The sequence below is a fragment of the Microchirus variegatus genome (genome assembly GCF_963457635.1).
Source record: "Microchirus variegatus genome assembly, chromosome: 2".
Classification (NCBI taxonomy): Eukaryota; Metazoa; Chordata; class Actinopteri; order Pleuronectiformes; family Soleidae; genus Microchirus; species Microchirus variegatus.
Window position 1 is genome coordinate 37,229,707 of NC_139803.1, and position 21,198 is coordinate 37,250,904.

The 21,198-nt window shown below is 41.6% G+C and overlaps 1 protein-coding gene across 2 annotated transcripts; it reads right to left on the bottom strand.

The window, feature by feature from the left end:
* Positions 1–640: 640 nt before the first annotated feature.
* gigyf1a (GRB10 interacting GYF protein 1a) lies at positions 641–21,146 on the bottom strand. Of its 2 annotated transcripts, none has more exons than XM_083904771.1 (26): positions 20,953–21,146; positions 17,308–17,946; positions 17,146–17,209; positions 14,985–15,114; positions 14,715–14,810; positions 14,400–14,520; positions 13,711–13,819; positions 13,157–13,359; positions 11,836–12,065; positions 11,607–11,721; positions 11,315–11,500; positions 10,660–10,814; positions 10,378–10,546; positions 10,054–10,277; positions 9,522–9,622; positions 9,282–9,382; positions 9,119–9,192; positions 8,870–9,007; positions 8,433–8,648; positions 8,098–8,318; positions 7,817–7,974; positions 7,516–7,679; positions 7,032–7,076; positions 6,605–6,749; positions 2,556–5,803; positions 641–2,403 (listed from the first exon to the last, which is right to left on the bottom strand). In XM_083904771.1, exons 3-25 carry the CDS (start codon positions 17,178–17,180, stop codon positions 5,736–5,738), a joined length of 3,204 nt encoding a protein of 1,067 aa, XP_083760897.1. In that variant the 5' UTR covers positions 17,181–17,209; positions 17,308–17,946; positions 20,953–21,146; the 3' UTR covers positions 641–2,403; positions 2,556–5,735. The 2 variants fall into 2 exon arrangements, with proteins under 2 accessions (XP_083760897.1, XP_083760896.1); XM_083904770.1 differs by having other exon boundaries at positions 9,994–10,277.
* Between the last annotated feature and the right edge of the window lie 52 nt (positions 21,147–21,198).

Genomic DNA, 21,198 nt, shown 5'->3' on the forward strand with positions numbered 1-21,198 from the left:
CATGTGATTCAAAATATCGCGAGAATTGGGGTCATGACGTTCGAATACGTCATCCATACACTTGTTTGTTTTTTTAAGAGCAAATGTGTTAAAACCATTTTTACCATTATTGTAAAGATTAAACTACAACAAAAATATGGATTTAATCAATAAAATATACAGCATATTCTAGAGTGGAAAAATAATGCATTATATGATATATTATACAACTGACAGAGACTCATTCACTGCTGAATGCCATTTATTTAGTATTTATTTTGTTCTTCAAACAAACAAAAGCCAAACTATTTACATATCTTTTAGTTGTTCTTTTCCAAAACAGTTTCATTACAATTATGCTGTTATTTTAACAACATTCAAAGACTTATTAAGCAAAGGAGCTGAGCTGACTGGAGGATACTTTTCCTTAGATATTTAGGCCAGGAACACCATTAGGGGACAAACTATGACAGGATGATTTCCAAGACAACAACCAAACGTCCAGGGCTTATTGACAACACAATATTACAGGTTATCTCATCATAAAAGCCTTTGAAGTTCAGTAAAATAAACTGCAAACAACTACTGTTTATCATTTTAAGACTGACCGGACTGACCAACACCTATTACACACAGTATCTGCTTTTTAAAATGTCCAACCTTGTTTTTTTTGTTAAGTTCAGGATCAATTCAACAATTATGATATACTGGCAGCTACCATGGCTACCCCAGCTTACATAGTTACTATGGCAGATAACTATCAACCACAATATCAGCTAAGCAAAATGTATTACACGTCTAAGCTGACAGTATACTATGAAGATGCCATTTAGATTTAAAAACAGCATTTTTTTAAGCAATCGAGGATACAAACAAGGAAAAATCTATTGACTAAAAACAATCTCTCAAATCCAATTAGATATACACATAACAAGACACAGGACTGAGTCCTCCACAGCACAACCAGGGTCACAGACAGAACAGAGGCCAACTGAGGCCCAGATGTGACCCACGTACAGGTTTAGTGTCAAGACCCACAATCATGTAAGCTTTCCTCTCACAAGTCCAAGCCATAATCTCGTAACTGTAAAAAGTACCATGTACCGTCCAAATCATCAAAGTCCCTGGAGTGTTTAAGATAAAAAAAAAGAAAAAAAGAAAAGCCTGAGCTTGTATCTCAATTTGAAAATGACCTGCCACTCTGGTTCAGTTCAGCCTACAGCAGTGCAACCAGCATTCATCAAACAGCACAAGTCTGTGCGATCCAGCCGGTCAGCTCAGCTCCACTCAGTACAGATTTCAGCCTGCATTTATAGCAACGATCGACAAAGAAAATCTAAACAAAACCACTCTTCATTTGAAGTAAACCAAAAGGGCAACATAAGCCAACCACCGGCACAGTCTGATTAACCTAAAGACCACCAAGCTGCTCTACTCTGTTGCCGACTGGTTATTTTAATGGTGATCAGATGAACAATATGAAGCTAATGCAGAATAGACACTTCTGTTAGCCAGCAGGAAACAGGCTTGTTAAAAGCTCTTCTATTTCTTTAACTTTAGACAGTAAACCAGGTGGTTTCCAAATTAAATTTCTCTTCAGAACATTTTCAGTTAGCCGTTCAGGACTGAACTATACAATTTAAGGCATGTTGAACAGAGAAATAAAGCAAATCCTACTGAGAAAAAAAATCAAAACACAAACATTTACATTATTTACAAAGCTCAGCTTTTATAGTGCTGAGCATTGATGCTTGTGTCTGCATTTGTGTGTGATGTTATGTTGATGTAGCCCTATTATGTGAGCAGACGCAGTTCCAGAGGAGAGGCAATGTAACTGTGTGTACAATGCTTTTGCTCTAAGTGTGCATGTAGTGTCTGCCACTCCTTTGGACTCTAAGAATCTATGAGACATGTATCCATGTGTTTGTGTTTTGTCATGTTTTTCAGTCTTTTTTTTTGTACAATTCTATCAGTTCATCCAGTTCCACAGCTGCAGGGATTTGTAGTGGCTTAGGTGTAATTTAGCCACATCCACCAAAACCCAACACAGACATCTGAGCAGGAGGTCAGGTCTTCTGACCGCTCCGTCAGACGACCTCCATGAAACCACCCGAGAGTTTCAGGTTGAGGTGGATGATGACACCTGGGCAATTTGTGTTCCTTTCTACGATCGCAGGAGAGCACCAATCCAAATGCCCAGCCTCACGTTTCCAACACAGATGGAATCCATGGTTGATAAACCTGTAACTTCATCTGGTAACTGTCCAACTGATAATGCCAATGGCCTGCCAAGTCCAAGGTCAAGACAGAGAAGTTTCTTAGGATTTAAGTTCAAAAGGAAATATTCTGGGTTGGTTGGTTCACGTGACGGCTGTAGATTAGATCCTCCTTGTAGAGGGCAGCAAATAAAGCACAGCCAGGAACCTGTGAGAGGACAAAAAATAAGAAGAGCACAGGTGAGTTATTCCCACACAGCCTGAACAATCCTTTTAGAAACACAGCCAAAAGTTAAATGTGACAAAATGATTAAAAGTCATAAATATACAAGCACAGAAAATTGGGCAAACGCGTCTTACCAATGCCAAGAACTTCCCCTTCTGCAGTCATGCTACAGCTCTCAAGGCAGTCACCAGGTCGGGACACGAAGTGGAAGCATCCTTGTCGACGGTTCTTCAAAGCGAACGTCTGCCTCTTCACTGCACATGTTGGCAAACATTCATGGTGGAGCTTTGCAAGCGCCGCAACATCCACTCGGATAAGTAAATATCAGTCATTTTCGCAGATGCTGTAGCACATCCAGCACCTCAGTCCATGTTCCATGTGGTTTTCCCTTCCATCCCCGGTTATTTCAGGGCTACTGGCAAACTATGGGAAACTCACAGCGAGTCTCTCAAACTACTCTCAAAAAGATTGGTATTCTTAAAGAACATTCACTCCATATAATCAGTGTCTCAAGAATTTTCCTTCATCCATTTGTAAATTTTCTCTCTACTCTGCAAGGTAATACAAAAATATGAATATATACAGGAGGTGGGAGAAGGCATGCTTCTCAAGTCTCTTTTTTTTTTTTCGGTTTGGGAATATCTTTTCAGTGACTAAGTCAAAGTCGTTGCAATCCTCCTGTTGTAATTGTGCTCCCATCCCCAAAATGGTACCTCACAGCTTGAATGAACAAAAGTGCATAGGTGAGTTGTTGAGGGCAGGGTGTGAGTGCTTGTGAGGGTTGAGGTGAAGACGAAGTGCGCGAACAAGGTGTTCTCATTTCGCCCTCAGTTCCCTCCAGGGTTACGCAGCCCTGCACTCTATTCTCTACAAAACAGAGTCTATCCTCGATTTCCCCGCCTCTGCTCCACGGTCGATCGAGTGTCACGATCCATGATCAGACTTAGGTCCAATTCCAGGACCTTGTCCATGTTGTTGCGATGCCTGCCACTCTTTCTCATGGAGAAAAAAAAAAATCCAACGCCACTTAATGTCCATATGGCAGAAGCGCGCTTGCAAACCCCACCCGTCTCATTTTAGAAGCGAACAAATTTGAGACAAACAAAAATGAACCAAAAAAAACTGCACCCACGGATATCCATGTGGTTTGTAAACAACCAAGGCTCCAGTATGGAATAGAAAAAGTCCTTTCTTTGAATAGTCACTATTTGTACGACCAGGATTGTAGAGGCAGTGTGTTCAACTGTTTCCATCCCAAGTTTTTTTTTCTTCTCTACTGTGAAAATAAAAAAAGACCTCGCTAAACTCTTTGAAGCTTTTTTTTTTGTATTGTTTCCATTTTTGAAATCTTCTGAGGAAAAAAATATCTGGTATCAGCAAGGGTTTCTTGTCATTTTTTTGGAATACATTCAATATTTTCTTAAGAAAGAAATACACACACTTCACATGGCAATAATGAAACAAAATAAAAAACAAATTAATGAAAAAAAAATTAAAAAAACAACAAAAATAGCAGCCCCAAGTGCTCATTATCTTAGTCCAAATACTTTTTAAACTTTGTATATAATGTATATATTCATATATATTTTTCATTAAAAAAAGAAAACTCGTCATTATCAAATTGCAACAACGAATAAGTAACACAATATGCTAACATTTCATGCACCGTTCTGTGCACTCGCACATTAAGATGCTATTTCTTTTCTTTTTTTTCAGAGCCAGAAACTCGACACCTTTCATTCACAAGTTCGAGAGCTGACAAAAGGCAATGTGATCACACCCCAGGAAAACAGACTGGACTAACCTTTTTGACGGATCACCCCTAGATAGAACTAGAATTATTTTTACGATACAAACGTACATACTTTACATACACTGTGCTGAGCACTGACACACGTCACACCTGCTCTCAAAAAAAGAGTTAATGTCTCAATGGCCACACACCCTATCCAAGTTCTTAGGCACAAATGTGCATTCATACACATACAAAAAAGCACATGTATTCAAAATGAGTACCTGTATTCTTAACTCATTTCTATGACCAGTAAATGAACATGCACTCTGGAAACACACACATACACACACACAAGTCTCATTCAGATGCACACACAGTAACGTCCCTCATGATTCGCCCCATCTACGAGACCTCGCGGGTCCAGAGACGGCTCCCCATGGGAAAAGCTAAGGGAAATAAACTAGTGGTGGTCATGTTATGAGCGCGAAAGCTGACATTGAAAAAAAATAAAAAAAATGTGTGCATTTCTAATTCATCTATGTGGGGATGAAGAGCTGGTGAGAGAAAGGATGTGTTGTGCAATTGCCCTCTCTCTCTCTCATTCATACTCTCTCAAATCAAGTCCCTGTTTGGAGAAGGGACACAGACACACATTCACTCTGAACATCTCGAGAATAAAAAAAAAAAAAAAAAAAGGACAAAGATGGCCTCTTATGTTTCATACATCTTGGTAAGCAACAAAAGAAAAAGGAACATTGTGCAGACTGGTATATTACGGACAAAAACCAACCATCTCACATCAGTCATTCATACACATTCACCAAAAAAATATTCACTTCTATATAACTAACCCCATTTGTTTTATTTTTTTTGTGTTTTTTTGTTTTTTTATCATTTCTTTTTTTAGGCAAGTGCAAATCTTCAAGTCTTTTTATAATCCATTTTTCAATAGCTTTACTTTTTATATAAACGTAAAAAAAATGCTGAACAAGAGAAATATCAACAGTGTTTGTCTTTCGAGAAAGGATTTGCTCTCTGATAAGGTTTCAACTAAAGGTCCCCCTGACTTTGAAAACCTCACAACCCGACCATTCACCCCACAGACTGTTTCACCGCCCACTTCCAGTTGTGATGCCCACACACACGCGCACACACACACACAGATTGTGTATGCACACATACTGTATGTGCACTGATTCCAGACAATCTCACATACATACATACATGAAAAAAAACTATTCAAATCCCATCTCAATAAAGTGCATTAGTTCAGTATAAGGTGCTTAATCTTTTGAGTGCCAGAGGATACCCATCTTTCTTTTAACCTCACCCCTTTTCACCCCAGTCTCCCCTGCTTAAGTGATCAACTGGTGCAGCAGGGAGCCCTTTTTTTTTTCTTTCTAGAGGGAAGGAAAGGTCAGGAGGCGCAGATCCAGGCGCCTCCACCCTGCACCTCCCCTCACACGCTGCCCTCCTACCCTCATTCCCGGTTCCCCCAGCAGTGCACATTCGTCATCAGGTTTTGTCTGATTAAAAGACAGAAGGCCTCAGGTAGCTATTGCTGCTGCGTGGCGTCACATCAGTAATCCTCCACCATCTCCATCTCATTCAGGGCCGAACAATCGCCCGTGTTGTGGAATGAGTAACCTGCAGGGAGGATGGGAGGGCAGGGTACGAGAGAGAGAGCAGAGGACGGGACACGGGGGTATGAAGGTTTGGCTTATTCAATAAAAATGTAAAAAACATAGTTCCAACACATTATGATTTAAACAACTGTCATTGGGTGTTGTGAGAGTAAATAACTGCAGAGCTTATAGAACCTGCACACTGCTTTTTTTATCTGAATAAAACTGCTATATTTGAACCAGTCATTCCAAAACTACAACTATTTGAGTTCAAAATATACAGCCTAGAACCACATAAGACTGTCTGGAGTAATTACTGTATCATCCAGCAGAGGGCACTGTGGACACAGCTTTGCTTAGATCATATTCTCATGCTCTCTTGGCCTCCAAAAAATGTTAAGTGAGATTATGCTGTGAAAATGGAAGACATTCTCCTTGGCAGACAGTCACAACACCGAAGCAGCATGTGGAAAGTTATTTCTCGTTCTTCAAAGTAATGTACAAATCTGCAGCCTCAGCTTTTTACCTTATCAGTTAGCTTCACACAAGGAACAGCGTGTCATGAAATATTAATTTTAACATTGTTTCAGGAAAATGTGACGGCCCCATCGGCTACAGAAATACATTTTAGACATAAGCGAGCTGCACTGAGTGCACACTGTCTTTTTTGGTGAGTAAGTTCTACTTTTGACGGTTGTGTTCTGCATAATCACAGTGCTAATCAGTGGCGAAGCTATTTAAAGATGGATTTTAGCAATTAACCGATAAAGGATTTCAAAAAAGAAAAAAAGAAGGCTTGGTAAGTTGTGGTGAAGTCACATACCTAAGATGCTGGGGTCAGAGTGCAGCATCATGGGCGGTTTCTTTTTCATCTTCCCCCCCTGGTTGTCATAGAGACCAGACTTGCCGATGTGGTTGGCTTGAAACATGGACTGCAGGGTGCTTGGATTCATACCTCGCATTGAGTCCTGGGGGAAAAGCAGAGGAAAGGAGAATTTGAAAAAAAGGAACTGTAGAATGTAGCATCAACAACTGAAATGGAAACTAAGAGATGAACCACTAACAATTATTCCCGGGTCCGCATGAGTTTTAAGTCCAAATAATGCACCTTAGATTCACACTTTAGTGACTTGTATAGCCTAATATTATTTATACATATTGTTTAATTTTCAATTCTAATTACTTCTCAAACTCAAACTCAAACTCCATCAGTGTTTATGTGTACAGTATACAGAAACATTAGAGCTTACCTGTAGAGGGAAGTTCATGTTTAGGCCAGCCACTTCCTTTGATAACTATGATCATAAAGAGGAGAGAATGCATTCATACAGGTCACACTGCAACAGCACGCAATTTCTACTTAACTCATTTCAAGCTCAGTGATCACTTACATTTCATCAGATATTTGGTAAACCTGCTCTGATAGCAGCCAGCAAAGGAAATGATAATGCTCGTTTGTCTTACACAGATCTTCAGCAGGTCTGTGTTAAAGTTTCAGCCAGTAAGATGATAGATTTTAATGCTGTATCTTTTTTTAGTTACTATCAATTTGGCTGAGAAAAACTCATTGCAATGAAGATGCAGACATAATGCCAGGAAACCCTAACTATTAAAAAAATGCACCAACTCACTACCTGGTTAACCTGGTGCTCCCAAATAAAAGCTTCCCAACAAGCTTTACCAACATGATTGTTGATGGACAAGGGGAGCAAGACCTTTTGAACTGAGGCTTACCTGCTGCTGCTGTCTCTGTTGGTTGGCTTTCTGTTTGGCACGTCGCTCTAGAAACTGTTTGGCGAACTCTTTGGCTTCCACTGTGTCCCCTAGGTAGGACCGGATGAAGTCCAGCACTGCATAGGGAGACTCCACCTCCTTCAGGTACGCCACAATTGTGGCAACTAAATAAAGACACAGTTTCAAAGTTTAGCAACAGCCAACTTCAAATTAGGGTTTGCTCCCAACAAAAGTGCCTCAGTAGAGAGTAAACTTTCCTCATCCTCGCCACTGCTAAATACATAAAAGCCGATTAGCCTACCATCGAGAGAGGAGGTGGAGTTGTTGGCAGAGGTGTTGAGAGCGTGCAGCATCTGTTCACACCAGGTGGTGAAGCCGTCCTGGGGCTTCATGCCCTGCAGCAGCTTCAGCAGCTTCTCCTCCTCCTCTGTCCGCTTACGACGCATCATGTACTGATCACTGAACATCACACACAGGAATAAAAGCATTTTAACTACAGTGATCTAATCAAAGACAAGCAGATGCTCTTGTTTTAACTGAGCCATCTGACACTTCAGTTACGTTCATTTAATCTGTGTTTACCTGAGCGATGGGCTGCTGCGACTGTTCTTCAAGCCCATGTTGTTGTTGCTGTTGCCACGCAGGCCGGCTTGGTTCTTCACAGCCTCATCCCACATGCCCATGCTGCCTGAAGAGCTTCCGCTGCCACTTTTACCTTCCATACCTCCAGGTCCACCCCACATGCCAACACCATCCACCCACTGCCCACCCATGGAGGAACTCCCCATTGACATGCCGGTGTGCTAGAAACACAGAAATGAATCAGGCTGTGATTATGACAGTTGAAGATATGAGCTTTATGATGTCCATTCCTGAAAAATCGATGATCGCCACCGTATGAAATCAATGAAACTCACGCGTTCTCTCTGCTGCTGGGCTCTCTGCTGATGTTGCTGCTTCAGAAGTCTCTCTGCCTCCTGCTGCATTTCCATAAGAGCCACAACAGGGGACTTTCCTGTTTTAGAGAGCCCAGAGGAAGGACCCCCACTCCAGCCTGAGCTGCCTGCCCCTGGACCCTGCTGCTGGGGAGCCTGCTGCAGCAACTTCATGATCAGTTCCTGCTGCTGGCGACACTACAAGAAAATACGACACTTGTAAACCCTTTTTTACTTGGTGACCTGCCTTTAAAACCCCATCAAGATTCACCTGGAAACTTCACTGGAAACTTCCAGGTAATAACTCTTCAATCTATTTTTCACCTGTGATGTTATACAGTACTTATACTGATTTAATTCCTATTATCATTGGCCAAAACAAAATAACAAACAAAAAAAATCACCTTTGTTTGTCTCACCTGCTTGCGTCTGAATAGCTCCTCCTCCTCCCTCCTCTTCTGCTCCTCCTGTTGCCTCCTCTTCTCCTCCCTCCTCTTTCGCTGCTCCTCCTCCTCACGCTTCGCCCTGAGTTCAGCGTCTCGCCTCTCCTGCTGGAGCTTAATATAGAAACAACAGTCAATAAGATGACTTCAGCATTCTAAGGAATGATCATTAATTAGCACTTCTTAGCAATACAAACAATCTTTCATTTCTCAGACTGAACCCACCTTTTGAAGCTGTTCGAGAGTTGGACCCTGAGTAGAAGGATTCATTGTTATGTCCCAAAGACTGGCTTCACCACCTACACAAAAAGTAACGTGGATTACCTCAGTTGTTTTTGCTGCATGTGTACGTGTGTGCATGGGCGACCAGCGATAGCCTCTATAATACCTGACGGCTGTGAAGCTGAGGTATGCATGTCCCACATGGACCCTGTATCTGGCACTGACATCGACCTGTTCATCGAAGGCATCATACCCTGCTCACTGCACCTGTTAACAGACACAAACGGGCAAGGACATTTTTTGTCAAATGTCCTTTCCTACGAAATAACACAAACTAGGGCACACATTTATATAAACTGGTCCAGACATGCAAGAGGAAACCATCACACACACTCCAAAGGCCCACCTGTTAATGAGCTGGAATAGCTGCTGCTGCTGGAGCTGTTGATAAAGAGCTGCTGCTGCCAGCTCCTGTTGCTTTTTCAGGCGCTCCTGGTCCAGGTTTCCCTGAAAAGAAATGAGCGAGAGATATTTTCGTCAGCCCAATGCCTATTCCACACTAAACACACACAAACGATATCACATGTGAAGGGATTATATGTTAGTGTTACATATGTGTTGGATTTTATAATGCTCTGCCCCAGCCCCAAAGTATTTGAAGCTAATATGGTGTTGTGAGTTTTACTGTAGGGCATTGCAAAATGTACATTTTATGACATTATGAAGACATGGCCACTTCTATTCGACCTTTTCAAACAGACAAATACAAGCACAGCAGTAGGTTTTGTGTCATGGGGTAACATTGTGTTGTCTTTCAGTTCAAAACTTATTTCATTTCATTTCATTGCATTGATTTGGAATTATCTTGAAATAAAAACCTGTCGTTTAGTCTGCATCCTCCCCTCCCCACCCTCTTTGCTGGCTGAGCTCTGACTCACAGTCCCGGCGGGCCCCCGGTTGGGCTGCGGGCGCTGCGTTGGTGGTGGAGGTCTCACCAGCAGGGGCGGCGGGGAGGGCCCTGGGGCAAAGGGAACGCGGCCCCACATCTTGATGACGTCGCCCAGTGGCTGAAAGCCCTCATCACAGCCCCGCTTCACCAGCAGAGTCATGGTGAAGTAGCCAGCCTGGAACCACTCGCACATTTCCACCGTGGTGAATGGACCTGGTGGCAGGACAGAAAGACAATTGTACAATCCAAACACTGTACTCCTCATCCAAGCTATTCATTCATTATTATTCCATGCTACTGTATAAAAGTGTACCCTGAATTTCCCCTTGTGGGTCCTTGTAGAACCACTTCATGGCTGCCTCGTGTGATAGTGGGAGAGCTGCAGCTGTGTTCCTGCTTTCCTGCTGCTGCTGCAGAGCCTGGGTGAAACACTCCTCCTCCAATGAGGTGTCCTGCAGCGATGCCACCATCTTCTCTGCCTCCTATACAAAACACACGTGCATTCAGACTCATTGTACAATCAATGTAATGACCAGAGATGAATCTGAAGTAAAAAAATAGTCAGTGGCTGTAACACAGAGGGACAGATTCCTACCTGCTGCAGGTGCTTCATGCCCTCATCATCCTCATTGTCTCCTCCAGACGAAGGGAGGAGAGGAGCAGCAGAGGATGGGGGTGGGGGAGGCAGACTGACAGAGGTGGTGGCGCCAGGGTTCAGCTGAGACTTGGAGCCCCCTACTGGAGCCATGTCTGAAGAAAAATAAACAACAAGAACAAACATTAGTAAAACAATGGGCCCTATTTTTAGTGTTTCTATTTCTGGAGTAATGGTGTTGGATGTGGGCGGTAGAGCCACCTACTGGCTCTGTAACTGATACAGAAGGAACAGCAGATTTAGTAAACAAGATATTGAATATCTGTGGCTAAAACATATCGAATATCCAACCAAAATAAACATGATCTCAGAGCCAGGACAAGGATCCAACAGATTCAAATCAGGATGCTCAACTAAAACAAAAGTAAGTAAGTTTATGTGGTGAAGATTTTGTCAAAAACAGCTCATTTAGTTGGCAAGATACATTTGAATGGTAAAACCATTTTTTGGTGGAACTTGACAAAGACTTCAAAGCATATGTACAGTAAATGTGAAGGAAATGTACTCAATACATTTACTTTGTGTTGTCAATAGCAGGAGACGCGTCAATTGACACAAGAAAACACACAGTGATTTGTTTGCTTTTAAAATATACCTTCACCAGGCATACTGTTGGCCTTCACGGGGTGGCTGTTGTTCAGAGAAGAATTATCCACCACTGGGCCTGGATTGCTGGGTTGAAACTCCACAGATGGAGGGGTACAGTGTGTTGGAGGAGAAGAAGAGGGTGATGCTGGCTTTGCCTCACTATCAACTACAGCAGAGGCAAGTTCTTTACTCTCTGGGGAGGTGACAACAAATAAAATTGTAAATGTATTAAGTGCTACTCAATAACTTAGTAAAAAAAAAAACGTTATACATACACTCTAAAATAATCAGATCCTAACCTTTGTCTCCATCGGCACTGTTCCTGTCCATATCGGGGTAACCCTCGTCGTCATCTTCCTCCTCTATCCCCTTAAACTCCAACTCATCCTCCAGGATTGTCTCCTTGCCTCCCTTCTAAACAAGAGACATTCAATGTTAACCAGTGTTAATAGACTTGCATATGAGGGTATGGAAATTAAGACTATATGATACAAAAGCATGTCATTAGAGATCAAAATGAAAACAAACCTTCATCGGCATAAAAGCTCCCGAGGAGTCGAATGTGCCCATCTCGCCATCCTCCTCATCTGTGCACCACTCGGGCAGACCGTCTCTGTCGTCCTCCAGCCCATCGCTACCTGCACGCCGGCGACTGCCACCGTGCCCCTCCGAGTCCCGGAAGTCGAAATCAAACTTCCTCCGACGACTCTCGCCTGGACCGGTGTGGTCCCGCCAGCCTGCTGAGCGAGGACCACCATCTGACATAAGCAGGACGAACAAAGTCAGTGAAGATAGCGATGAGCAATAATCAGAGACACCATATCAGCATTTAAACTGGTAATATATTGAGCTTTTAAGTAAAGTTCTCAACCTTTGTCATCTAGAAATCACACTGTGCTGCAGACATCCTTTTATGGAACCGAGTGTATACAGTAAGATGAGAAATATAATAAACCACTGCTTCTCAGGTCATTTTATTACTTTCAGATAGATGTGTAACATTATAAAGCCTTATATGCATCATACACTACCATTCAAATGTTTGGGGTCACTTAGAAATGTCCTTATTTTTGAAGAAAAGTCACTTTTTTTCATTGACTATAAGATTAAATGTACATAGGTGTATCGAGGCCCATTTCCAACAACTATCTCTCCAGTGTTCTAACGGTACATTGTGTTGGCTAATCCCATTAGAAAGCTATTGGATGATTAGAAAACCCTTGTGCAACTATGTTAGCACAGCTGAAAACAGTTTTAAAAATCATATTTCTAATCTTATCAATGTCTTGACTATATTTTCTATTGATTTTGAACTCTTGATGAATAAAAGTGTGACTTTTAATGGAAAACACAAAAACTGGTAGTGTATATAATAAACCAGTTTCAGTCATCACGCCTGCCGTTGCCATACTATACTGAAAACCATAGAGCTTTACCGATTGCACCAAAAGAAACTTGATAAAAATGGTCATGGCACTGCAACTGCTCAATTTTCTCTGGGCCAGTGGCTAAACGGGCACATCCATGTTATTTTACACTGCATCATTATCATCTTGACCCACAAATGCTTTAAAATCTCTGCAGTGTGATTCACCTGCATGTCTCAGCATATCGCAATGCATCCCATTGGCCATATGGTTAAAAAAAATAAAAAACATTCCACAAACTGTGCTGCTCTGAAGGGTGAAGGCGGCAGATGTCATAGCTGGTCTTAAAGGGAGAAATATGTTGCTTATGTTGCTTTAGTTCTTCCAAGAACATCATTTATGAAGCCTGTTCCTGTGTATAGTTTACATTCCTAACACAAACAAGAGGCAGCGCTATAAATAAATATTTGTGTTTATCATACCATCTCTACGAGGTCCAGTGAGTCTCCAGTTGGTGCCTGGCTCCCCCCCCTCCTCCTCCTCCTGCTCCTCCCGAAGGGTACGCCAGTTATCGCTGTCAGCCCTTGTGTACTCCTTCCTCCCTGGACCCGCGGGACCTACAGCATCTTCAAAGCCAGGACGTCCCACCTCCCGACGAAGCGGCTTCTCAAATCGACGCTCACCCCTGAGGAATGGAAGGAAATGGAGAGAAATCACATCAGAGGGGAGAAAATGTCAAAACGCTGATTTAAATTCAATAAACACATCCTGTTTTATCTTGCATCTTTGTCATGACAGATGCATTTTATCCAGGCCTATGATGTTAAAATACTTCAGTTCTGTCGAGGCAGACGAGCGGAGACGCCTGTAACTTCACTACACGAGAACAAAAACCAACAAAAATACCAGAGCAGATTATAAAAGATTACCACACTTGATGACAGTTCCTCTCAACAATGGGAATATTACCTTTAAGAGCAGAGTATTTATTTGACTTTTGAGGTCAAACAAAGTTGAATTGCAAAGTTTTTCTTACCGGTCATCCCAGCTTTGGCTGCGGTGAATCTCTCGAGCGCTGCGGCCAAAACCGACCTCCACATCTTCAATACTTCTTTGGTAGAATCCACCTTCACCACGACCTCGTCCTGATTAATTACACACAAGGGTGTTGATATTAAACACAATCAACATCTGATCCAAATGGACGGTTTCACTCAAGTTCATTCAAGTTCTGACCAAACCAAGTCAACCAAGATACACAGACACACAATATGTATATGTGAACCCCACACATTTGTTTGTTTCCTTGTCTACACCAAACTGGACAGTGAGTGTTTATGTTGGCTTTTCAGCAACGTAGAGCGAGGTTCATGCATTAGGTGGCTTCATAAGCCCAGTAGTTTCCACACAGGTGTGGCTGGACAAAAGGAGGACTATTTAGACAAGGGCAAGAGGAAGTGTGCAGTATCAAGATGGTGGAAGAAAAGGGGGAAATAAACACTTGAGTGGTTGGCTCGAATGAACTGTTTAACGTTCCCTGGATAGGAGCCACGGTAGTTTCAACCAAGCATTTGGGCAGCATTTCTGTTGCTGCTGGACTCATGCTAGTTCCAGTACAAGTGGTTGTGGAATTACCATGAGTGCTCCTGGGCTGAACGAGTACAGTCTTTTGTTTTTAATTCCACCCCCCTTCTAATAAACATAGAGGTTTCTGTGCGTCTTTACCTCGACCGCCTCGCGCGGCCCCTCGTCCCCGGACCACTCCGGCCGGGGCAGCCCCACCACTGACCCCTTTTCCCATGAGCCTCAGCACCGCCACACTGTTCACAGACATGGAGAAGTTTCTCTGCAAAGAGACAATGGAAAGAGCAAAAGGGAGGAATGTGAGGCATGTGAGCGAAACGGCCACATTTGTCAAGCAACAGCTGCCGGCTTTTGGAGCTGAGGTCGTGTTGTCAGTCACTCCGAGACCCGACAATACGAGACTGCTCAACATGAACAGGTATCAGCGTATTAGTTAGAGTGTGTCATGTGGCATACCTGCTCCTCCTCAGTTAGAGGAACCAGTGCCAGTGGCTGCAAGGGCTCATCCTGCAGAATAGCAGCAAACTCCTTATCCTGCATGTCCTCTGGGACCTAAACGCAGCGATGACAAAAGACACTTGAGGGGACAAAATCATGCATGAAACTTTAACTATATCTGTACAAAATTTTAATACAGGAAAGTACAGAATAGCTATTTAAAAAGTTGCTTCTTCTATTTCTGTACCAGGTTTTTCTCCCTCTGTGATCCTTGAGGCGCTTACTCACCTTGTTGTCTTTGATATAAAGTGCTAACATCTCCTCTCGGCCGTAGCGGTACTCGGCCAGCTTGTACTTTGGCATGGCAGGGGAAGGAGGGGGGGACGTCACACTCCCCCCACTGGACAGTGCACGGAGCCTGCATGGAAAAAAGATTGCAGAGGTCCTTTACATTTATGACCGGGCACAAAATCGACGTCTCCTCGCATGAATCTCGAACAAACGTGGTGCAAGATTCACGCTGCAAAACTTGGGAAGAATATGAAGTATTTCTTGCTGCTTTTAAAAATAATGCTAGTGTGTATGAATATGACCAGTAACAAGACGCATGTCAACAACAGTTCTACAGCTAAAGATCAAATCTTTGAAGCCACATGTTTGCATCACTTTTGACTTCAGCTGACATATACTGGAGAAATATCCTCATGTATTTATAACGTCATTTAAACCCCCCTGTTGGCAAATAGTACAGAAAAGTGAGCGCTATTGTGCAACCATAAAATTAATTTTAATCCCAAATGGAGAGGGGGGGGAATCAAAAAGCATCCATCTTGCAGTAAGGAGAAAGGAATTTAGTAAATGTTCTGTAACAAATCACTCATCCTCCTACGCAGGTCCCCCTGAATAGACTTGGCTCGACAAAGATGATACATTAGCTTTCCAATCTCAAGATTTAATTTTTAAAAGCTATTAGTAGCAGGCCAGTTCCCAAAGCCGGTGCTTAACAATGACTCCATTCACATGCCTCTACAAAGGGTGTCATTGACTCACAGACCCACATCAAAACCATATGTAAGGCAGAGACGCAGAGGTGGGTGTGAGACGCAAGAGGTAAAGGGAAGCATCATGAAAAATCGGTTGGGAGCATGTGCCATTTCAGAGAGGGCACAAATAAGTGGAGCAGCGACTAATATGCATAATAAGAGGAATGTGAAGCACACCAGTCTGGGAGAGAGAAGACATATTTTTGCATATTTGTTGTCCCTAAATTTGTACGACTGAAGCCATATTTAGCTTTTCTTTTTGATAAAGACAAGAATGAAATCTAACGGGTTATCCGTGTGAGATTCTTCCACAGCAAACGATGCTCTACCATACTTTCGTACCAGACTCTACGGTCAACATACCTGTAACGGACCAAATGATTTGTTATTTGAAAGACTTTTGAGCACGATGGCCTGCTGCTGTACGTGGTGCACTCTACCGCTTTGTTCAAATGGCACAAGGATAAAAGTGGGTTGCAGGGGCCACAGAGAGGAAAGCAGCAGCAGATGTGTAAAGAGAGAAATATTCTGCGAGGCTGGCACTGCACCAAGAACGCACACAGCAGTCACAGGCCGTTAGAGATGGAGAGCTACCAACGCACCACCACCTCCCCCCCTCCCAATTAACTGCTACACAAACATTAACATAGAAAGCAAAGAAACATCAAAGGGACAGAACAGGATCAACATTCTGACTACAGGTAAAAGGTTGCCTGCCAGCGTAAGTGATTTCAAGGGGAAACGCTTTATCAAAATCAACAAATAAAGACCCACTAAAGTGCGAGCAAAAACTGTTACTTCCACATGGATAGTATCATTGGTTTGTTGGTAAACATCCTCTTTGTGGGTGGACTGGAGCAGTAGTGCATGTTGGTCTCTTGAGTGCAGAACGAAACAGGTATTTTTAAGTGAAGATTCACCATTTAGATTAGCAAGTAGATGTAAAAATGTCAGGTAGAAAAAGCAAAAAAAAAAAAAACATCTAAAAAGGCAAATAAATTGGGCGACAAAAGACTGACCAATTCTGGGCAATGTTTTCCACAAATATTAACATTTTACTGACCTCCAATACAAATTGGAACTCATTAAATCACTAAAGTGAATATACTGTATAGCGTAGACAGGATATTCTTGTTTCCAGAAGTTGAATCCCGTTTTTATTTAACTTCTGTTCTGATTGCATTCTAGTGCCACATGCTGTATAAATAGCCAATGCTATTATTTTTAAGTGGTCCAGGTCCAAACAATGGAAGTCTGATGTGACTCTAGTGTTAACTCATAAAATAACATCTTCGCACACTTACATCACTGCCAAAAATCTACTGTGAGAACAGTCATTTTGGTCATTTTCCTTAGTGTATTAAGTAGTATTTTTTAACAATCACAAAAGAAATGAGATAAGTTACCATTCTGGGCCGAAGTTAAGAGTCTCAGCAGTCATATTCCTCACGTCCACACAGAACTGAGTATCTGAAGAGGAAAAATGATGAATAGTTTGTTAGGTTTTCCTTGATTTAAATAAAAGAAACAAATATTAACTAGCAGAGGAATTCATGTGCCTGCCTTACCCTGTCCAGAAGATCGGAGCAGGCTGGACTGGGCTGGACCAGGCGAGAGTTGGCTGGCTTTAGTTAGGCTTAGGTGACTAGAAGGCTGAGTGGTGCTTAAGCTGTGGTCACAGAACTCCCCAAACACACAGACACAAAAAGAATAGCTGCCAGTTTCAGGTGCTTGAGGAATATCAGGTTATCAGGTCCTAAACTAGGTAAGGAAGGGGGTTCAACGATAGTTTGGAGAATGGAAGCTCCTGCTACTCACAGCTGAAAAGGGTTGTTGAACTTAAAAAGAAACAAAAAAAACCCCTTGGTAATTAACGACAGAACAAAATAAAAACAGGTTTGCTAGTTATATTTCCTTTCTTTTTTTTGTTATATTTCTTTTCTTGTTTTTTTTTTTTTACTACAGCAGTTTTATCTCACAATAAAGTTAAAAATATGAGCTGGTTCATCAAAAAGGTAACGCAGGAACTAAATGACAGCCAAAACAATGAAACAGGCTGCTGGAACAGCTGCCTAGAGCAGACGCGACGCACACTCCTCGTCTCCTTTCCCCCTCTCCAGCCGTGCCTTTTTCTCTCACTCCAACAGAAATGTGGATTGACGGACAACCTCCAGGTAACTCCTTTACTTCCTCCTCCCTTTGCACCACTGGGGGGAAAAAAGTTTGAGAAACAGTATCAGAGAACCTGGATAATAAAGTGTTGAACTAACAAATTAGCCACTAAGATGCACTGTTAAAAGCTTGGCAGTTTTCCACTGCTGTTATTGGAAAGGAAATATATTTACTAGCATACCTTGGTCAGACTGATCAATCCGTTACAGCACAACTATTTCTAGTTTAGAGTTCTAGCTTTGGTCCTCGTTTAAGCTGCTCACAGTTGATTTTTCATCCAGAAATGTCTATTTCAATGATGGTGTTAACCAACTGCTTCTAAATACATGGGGACGATTCTTGAATCCCACGGTAACTAAATCAATTACATCTAACATAAATGCAGCAGCCTTGTTGCATGAACATCACAAATTAAACTGGCGTCTTTGATGGATAGTTGTGTATGTACTAAACAGATTTTTTTTTCATAGTCACAAACAGATTGTGTTAATTTTTACCTTCTATTAATTGGAGCACTGCTTCTAATAGAAGGTGTGATTTACACAACTTCTTGGGGTGGGAAATGTGCCATCATATGCACTGCAGTGACAATGATGTTGTTCCTTATCACCTTATCTTAAATTAGCTTATAGTGTTTCTCAGACGTCCAGTCAATATATGGCTGTTGGTTTTTAACATTCATTTCATTATGCTCTGCATGCTTGTATCATCATAGAGAAAAAAAACACCTGATAAAATTGATTTTATACCCTATTGCTCTTCTGCATGAAATAAGCTGAAATTATAACTTCAGCACAACATAGTCCACATTATAATCAACAATAAACCACTTGTTTACATTGAATTAGAACTTCAGCCTCTACATTCATAGAAATAATGTTTGGACGTATTGGGCTATCATAAATTTAGAGTTTAATATTCAGTGAGCGTGTCAGAATTGTAAATTAGCTTGACCCCCTGTGAATCCATTCCATGATTCATATAATTCAGTAATGAAGCATAGATTTGATCTATCTTGCCGACTTCTTCAGCCTGATATAACCTATGGCCGCAATAATTAATCATTTACTCGCTTATTATTCGATTACTCAATCATTTGTCAACTATTTCGATAGGTGATCACTCAGTTTGAGTGTTGCTTTTTTCTTAAATTGTAATAAGTTCTTATTTTTCAACTACTTTAATATGAATATGTTCTCACTGTGGAAGAAAAATCCAGACAAATACTGCAATCACATATCTGCTGGAAATCACGGTGTGGGCTTTAATTTCTAGTCTCTTTAGACCAGTTTACCACAGTGAACTAAATTATGGCACTAATGATAGTCTCAATCACGTCCAGGAATAACGTTATATTAGTAACAATATGGATTGGAATCATCTGGATAACATTGTCACTTTGAAGGCGAGTTTGTACAAAGACTTTTAGGATTCATATTTAGCACACATACAAAACGAATTACAATTAGCATTACTATAGAAAAACTGATTGAAAAATGATTTGCTGACAGGAAACTGCAGCAGTTAACGTCAAAACTTCTGATAGCAACATGCAAAAAAACTCATATTTGGTGTGTCCCATCAACTTTGCACTGAAAAAACAGAGACAAGGTCAGGAAGTTCTAATGCCACTTGGGAGGTTGCGTTTTTTTGTTGTTGTTGTTTCCCAGCATTTAACATTTAAAAACATTTTGGGGATGTAAGTTAAGACCCAAGGAAGAAATTATAAAATTATCATTCTGTAGTTATCCGAACACATGATTTCATTTACAAACAATAGTTAACCTTGGGAGATATGTTTGACATTTTTAAACATTTAAATTGGGGATGCAATTAACTATTTCCATCACTGATTATTCTGTTGATTATGAAAATGTAATTGATTGATTGTTTAACCTTGAAATGAGGACGATACCAAATGTAAAGGAGCAAACAAAACAAGTAATATTCACATTTAAGCTGAAAAAAGTCAAAGAACACGTTTTGATTATTTCAAAAAACACCACTCAGTAACTTAATGTCATAATTCTTGATAAGCAATTTCACAATACGTTCATTATCAATCGTTGCTGCAACACAAAAAAACATGTCAAAGTACCTTCATGATACTGTGTACTTTTGTCAAATATGGATCAATTTCCGGATTTGAAGCATTGATGAAAAATACTAATTCGTGAAAACAATTCCCAATATCAAATGAAACACTATTGCTTTCAAAGTGAATAAACAACCTCTTGTAATCGCACAAACAGTATCACTAGAATATAGTGAGAGGGGAAAACTGATTGACATTGACAGAGAGTGTCTCTGGTTTTAACGAGAAGCAATTTATCGATTATTTACACGTTATGTTTTTCAAAACGTGGCGGGACAGCGTGGTTTGCCAGAGTGCTGTTTGTAAAGCAGTGCTAATGCTAACTTTACACACACAGTTTAACTTACACAAACTGCACGGAGCTAACGACTTCGAGGTAAAACGGGCTAACATGTTGACAAAATAGCTCAAGTTGACATTAGCTACCATCAGTGATAGCGGACCACATTCGCACTCGTATCGCTCGCCTCCAAAGCCTTTTCCTGCACACAGATTTGTCGGACATGTAAGATTGAATCGCGGTTGAACACCATGTGGCTCGGTATATCGTAATTCACTTGCATAACAGAGTTGAGATTTACTAGCTTCCCAAACTAGCACACGGTACGCGTTGATACAGGCCTTGGCTTGTAAGTTCAAATGACACCAGATATGATGGCGGAGGGGGCGGTGTGTTGGATCAGACTGCCCGGCCTGCTCCGCCACTGTGCGGAGCGACGACCACCTCTACTCCGCTTACAATGGAGTACACCTCGGCCTAAACCGGCGCCAACAAGGCAACCAGTGTGGCTAAAACCACTACGCTTTCACGCGAAATGGCTCGCTATATGTGCGTTTTTAAGCACGAGGGAAACCCAAACCAGCCGACCAGCAAGAGCCGTGGTTAGCATGTTAGCTCACGTTAGCCAACTAGCTAAAACACCATCTGCAAAGAACCATGGCTTACCTTCACTGTTTTTAGCTACCAGACTGGTTGTCTGCACGGTGCGTCTACAGCCAATAAGTCGTCTGCATTGGTCTCTTTAAACACTGTAAACGTATTCATTCGACAGAATCGCACTTTCAGAAAGTCGTGCTCTGTGTTTTATTTATTATTTTCCCCTCTCCTCCAACGGTCGCTGCTGCGTATCAGTACGTGTCTGCTGTGGCTCCCAGTCGCTACTCTTCTTGTTGTTTGTGTTTCGGAAACATG

Coding starts and splice junctions, on each gene's coding strand:
- gigyf1a (XM_083904770.1), bottom strand. CDS start 17,180: ATGACTGCTGAGACTCTTAACTTCGGCCCAGAATG. Junction 10,547..10,659: donor GCATGAAGCACCTGCAGCAG/GTAGGAATCTGT, acceptor TGTTTTGTATAG/GAGGCAGAGAAGATGGTGGC. Junction 7,077..7,515: donor AACAGAGACAGCAGCAGCAG/GTAAGCCTCAGT, acceptor TTATGATCATAG/TTATCAAAGGAAGTGGCTGG.